This window comes from Triticum urartu, chromosome 2, assembly GCF_003073215.2.
Source record: "Triticum urartu cultivar G1812 chromosome 2, Tu2.1, whole genome shotgun sequence".
In the NCBI taxonomy this organism is placed as follows: Eukaryota; Viridiplantae; Streptophyta; class Magnoliopsida; order Poales; family Poaceae; genus Triticum; species Triticum urartu.
This window is the reverse complement of record NC_053023.1, coordinates 157,258,838-157,263,769: the sequence shown is the minus strand read 5'-3', so window position 1 is coordinate 157,263,769 and position 4,932 is coordinate 157,258,838. Positions and strand designations below refer to the sequence as shown.

Below are 4,932 nucleotides of genomic sequence, written 5' to 3'. Positions count from 1 at the left end.
AGTTTTGTGTGGATGAAGTGTTTGAAGATCGAGGAGGTCTCGATGTGAGGAGAAGGAGGAGAGGCAAGAGCTCAAGCTTGGGGATTCCCAAGGCACCCCAAGTAAATATTCAAGGAGACTCAAGCTTCTAAGCTTGGGGATGCCACGGAAGGCATCCCATCTTTCTTCAACAAGTATCGGTATGTTTTCGGATTCATTTCATTCATGTGATATGTGCAAATCTTGGAGCATCTTTTGCATATAGTTTTCACTTTTCTTTTATGCACCATGCTGGTATGAGATAGTCCATGGTTGATTTAAAGAATGTTCTTTGCACTTCACTTATATCTTTTGAGTATGGCTTTATAGAATGCTTCATGTGCTTCGCTTATATAATTTGAAGTTTGGATTGCCTGTTTCTCTTCACTTAGAAAACCGACACTTGTAGAAAGCTCTTTTGCTTCACTTATATTTGTTAGAGCGTGGGCATACCTTTTGTAGAAAGAATTAAACTCTCTTGCTTCACTTATATCTATTTAGAGAGATGACAGGAATTGGTCATTCATATGGTTAGTCATAAAATCCTACATAAAACTTGTAGATCACTGAATATGATATGTTTGGGTCCTTGCAATAGTTTTGCGATATAAAGTGGTGATATTAGATTCGTGCTAGTTGAGTAATTGTGAAATTGAGAAATACTTGTGTTGATGTTTGCAAGTCCCGTAGCATGCACGTATGATAACCGTTGTGTGACAAATTTGAAGCATGAGGTGTTTCTTTGATTGCCTTCCTTATGAGTGGCGGTCGGGGACGAGCGATGGTCTTTTCCTACCAATCTATCCCCCTAGGAGCATGCACGTAGTGCTTGGTTTTGATGACTTGTAGATTTTTGCAATAAGTATGTGAGTTCTTTATGACTAATGTTGAGTCCATGGATTATACACACTATCACCCTTCCATCATTGCTAGCCTCTCTGATACCTGCATTGCCCTTTCTCACCTTGAGAGTCGGTGCAAATTTCGCCGGTGCATGCAAACCTCGTGATATGATACGCTCTATCACACACAAGCCTCCTTATATCTTTCTCAAAACAGCCACCATACCTACCTATCATGGCATTTCCATAGCCATTCCGAGATATATTGCCATGCAACTTCCATCATCATCATATACATGACTTGGGCATTTATTGTCATATTGCTTTGCATGATCATAAGATAGCTAGCATGATGTTTTCATGGCTTGTCCATTTTTTTGATGTCATTGCTACGCTAGATCATTGCACATCTTGGTACACTGCCAGAGGCATTCATATAGAGTCATACTTTGTTCTAGACATCGAGTTGTAATATTGAGTTGTAAGTAAATAAAAGTGTGATGATCATCATTATTAGAGCATCGACCCAGTGAGGAAAGGATGATGGAGACTATGATTCCCCCACAAGTCGGCATGAGACTCCGGACTTAAAAAAATAAAAGAGGCCAAAGAAGCCCAAATAAAAAAAGGAGGCCAAAGAAGCCCACAAAAAACAAAAAAACAAAAAAAAATGAGAGAAAAAGAGATAAGGGGCAATGCTACTATCCTTTTACCACACTTGTGCTTCAGAGTAGCACCATGTTCTTCATATAGAGAGTCTCTTGAGTTATCACTTTCATATATTAGTGGAAATTTTCATTATAGAACTTGGCTTGTATGTTTCGATGATGGGCTTCCTCAAATGCCCGAGGTCTTCATGAGCAAGCAAGTTGGATGCACACCCACTTAGTTTCCAGTTTGAGCTTTAATACACTTATAGCTCTTAGTGCATCCGTTGCATGGCAATCCCTACTCCTCGCATTAACATCAATTGATGGGCATCTCCATAGACCGTTGATTAGCCATGTCGATGTGAGACTTTCTCCCTTTTTGTCTTCTCCACACAACCTCCATCATATTCTATTCCACCCGTAGTGCTATGTACATGGCTCGCGCTCATGTATTGTGTGAAAGTTGAAAAAAGTTTGAGAATACTAAAGTATGAAACAATTGCTTGGCTTTTCATCGGGGTTGTGCATGATGAGAGCATTTTGTGTGATGAAGATGAAGCATAGCCGAACTATATGATTTTGTAGGGATGAGCTTTCTTTGGCTATGTTATTTTGAGAAGACATAATTGCTTGGTTGGTATGCTTGAAGTATTATTGTCTTAATGTCAAATGATAGACTATTGCTTTGAATCACTCATGTATTAATGATCAAGATTATGCTAGGTAGCATTCCACATCAAAAATTATCTTTTTTATCATTTACCTACTCGAGGACGAGCAGGATTATGCTTGGGGATGCTGATACGTCTCTGTCGTATCTATAATTTTTGATTGGTCCATGCCAATATTCTAGAACTTTCATATACTTTTGGCAACTTTTTATACTATTTTTGGGACTAACATATTGATCCAGTGCCTAGTTGTAACGCCCCAAGACCAGAGCTTCAGATGCCTTCCATGTTTTCCGAGTTTCGTCGGGTGATTTGTTTTGTCTGTTGCATTCATCTTTGCATCATGTGCATTGCATCATGTCATCATGCCATCATTCCATTTCATTTAATTAAACTCAACTAAATAAATTGCATAGATCGTTTGATCTATTTAAACCGAGGGAATTCACATGGTGATTCTCTTTATAACATATCCTCCCAATATTAGGGGGCTATATTAAATATTCCTTTAATTTGGAATTCACCATAACACACTTGCAAATTATCCCAATGCCTTTGTTATCTTAATTCTTGGTCTCCAACCTTGCTATATATTCTTTCATCATATTCCGGAGCTCCGCCAAAAATCCAAACATTTTTGAACCTTCCTTTTACCGAATCCTAGTTCAAACCCATTTGAAATAAATTCAAATGAGTTTGAATTTACATCTTTCAATCATGACCTTTTCTATTTTCTTGGAACAAGCATATTCTTGTGAGTCCGGGAAAATAATCCCATGCCCAAACTCTTTAACCTTTTCTTCACTTCTTTTTCTTTCTTTGCATTAATTTTTTTCGCTATAGAAAATAAGGGAGAGACAGCCGACCAGGCCTCTGGCCTTTTCCTTCACCACCAAATTGGCCTAAGGCCCAGCCGCCAGCCTCCCTAGGCGCAGCCCTTCCTCTCTACTGGGCCAGCCTCCAAGGCCCAGCCGACCCCCACAACCTCTAACCCTAGCTCGACCGATCCTCTCGATCGCTCCTTCCTCTCCCCTGCTCGATCCCTCCTCCAGCGCCGCCACCTCATTCCCCATCTCCCTATCTCCCTCTCGATCTCTCGCGCCTCCCTCCGCAGCGCTAGGCCCCGACCGCGCCTCCTCCAGCCACCTTCCATGGCGCCGTCACCCCGCATCTGCCGTCCTCCGCGCCGAGCAGGAAGACCGCACCACTCGTCCCCTTCGTTCAGGTCGGAGCTCGCCAGAGCCCCAGCACCGGTCGCCTTGCCTCCTCGAGCACCCGCGCTCGCCGCACGTAAGACCACCACCAGCGACGCTCGCTCTTCGGTCCGCCGTCCCGCGCTGTCCCCGCCGCCATCATCCATGCGCGCTTCGTCGGAGTCCGGCCGCCGGACCAGCTCATCGGAGCTCTCAACGCCGGTGACCTCCAGGACCTCTTTCCTCGCGCCTCTTCTTCCTTCTCTTTCTCTCGTCTACCTCTCATCTCTCTTGTTCTCTGTAACAGGAGACCACCTCATGGCCGCTGAACCCCTGCCTCGCCTTGGTTCTCACCGGAGACGCCGTCCAGCGACCGGATCAACACCTCCCTCCGTGCCCTGCATCCCGGAGCCAACCGCCTCAATCCCTCGTCCGCGACTGCGCCAAGTCCAGCGAGGGGTCGCCGTGCCCATTGACCGCAACGACCTCCCCTGCTCCATTTGGTGGACCATGAGGCGTGCCCCTCGCAGCGTGCCTCCAGCAAGGCCCAACCCCGTTGACCGCTGCACGCGCAGATCCAGTGCACCCACCACGGCCTCCCCTCCTTGCGTGGGCTGCGCCCTTTTTCATGGCCAAGACCGGGATCCCGTGAATGTCAAGTTCCTCCACGACGCCCGAACGACTACATGACGACTCTGGACATGGGATTGCAAAATGCCAAGTACATGGATACGCCAAGTTCCTTTCTGAAACGTGTACGAATACGTCCGGCGATGCGACAAGTACCTCTACGGATGATCCAGAACATCTACGAAAATATGTACCACTATCTTCGTCGTGTACCACTACTTCCCTTGATGACTCGTGAACGACTACTTCCTCTACGAATCGATCCGCTTTGAAGGAATAACCGCCGAGAACGACCGCCCGTGGACGAATGCATGAGTTGTATGAGATGCATGTTTGGATATTGTATCCGTCCGTGAACGTTAGTTGTTCCTCCTCGTTGCCACGCCGTCGACCCGTGGGAACCCAGCATCCGAGTTCACCCCACCATCCTTGCATAACACACTCACACCTACTTCCTTTTGCACCGGTATCTTCGTGAGCTACCAGATCATCGGAATAATGCCTTGGCATCATTTTCGTTATCGCCGCCGTGTCACCCCTTTCATTTCGTCATGGCGACCAAATGTTTCATATCATGTTCATGTCAACTTTTAACAAATTTTGTTTAATACTTGCATATGTCATCCGCATCATGATAATAACATTTAAAATGTTTAAAATTGTTGTTTGCATTAAATTGCTAAATGCATATCAGGATTTACCAGAATTGTTGTTTGTTGTTCCGGCATCATTTAAACTTGCCTAAACCATTAATTTAATTATGCTTCACCTCTTGCCATGCTTAACAACATTTAATATTGTCGAGTACTTAAACACGAGAGAACTAAATAATTAAATGTGGTGTTTCTTCAATATGCAACTCGTTGCATATTGAACTCCACTTAATTTGTAGTATTGTTTGATGCTCTTTGGCATGCCATGCATATTT

The 4,932-nt window shown here is 44.5% G+C and overlaps 1 protein-coding gene across 1 annotated transcript; it reads left to right on the top strand.

Annotated features, from left to right (window-relative positions):
- The first annotated feature begins 2,820 nt into the window (after positions 1-2,820).
- On the top strand, positions 2,821-4,258 carry LOC125541329 (proline-rich receptor-like protein kinase PERK2). The gene is made up of 2 exons (XM_048704771.1): positions 2,821-3,596; positions 3,682-4,258. The coding sequence occupies exons 1-2, from the start codon at positions 3,333-3,335 to the stop codon at positions 3,886-3,888; spliced, it is 471 nt and encodes a 156-aa protein (XP_048560728.1). The 5' UTR covers positions 2,821-3,332; the 3' UTR covers positions 3,889-4,258.
- Positions 4,259-4,932: the final 674 nt, after the last annotated feature.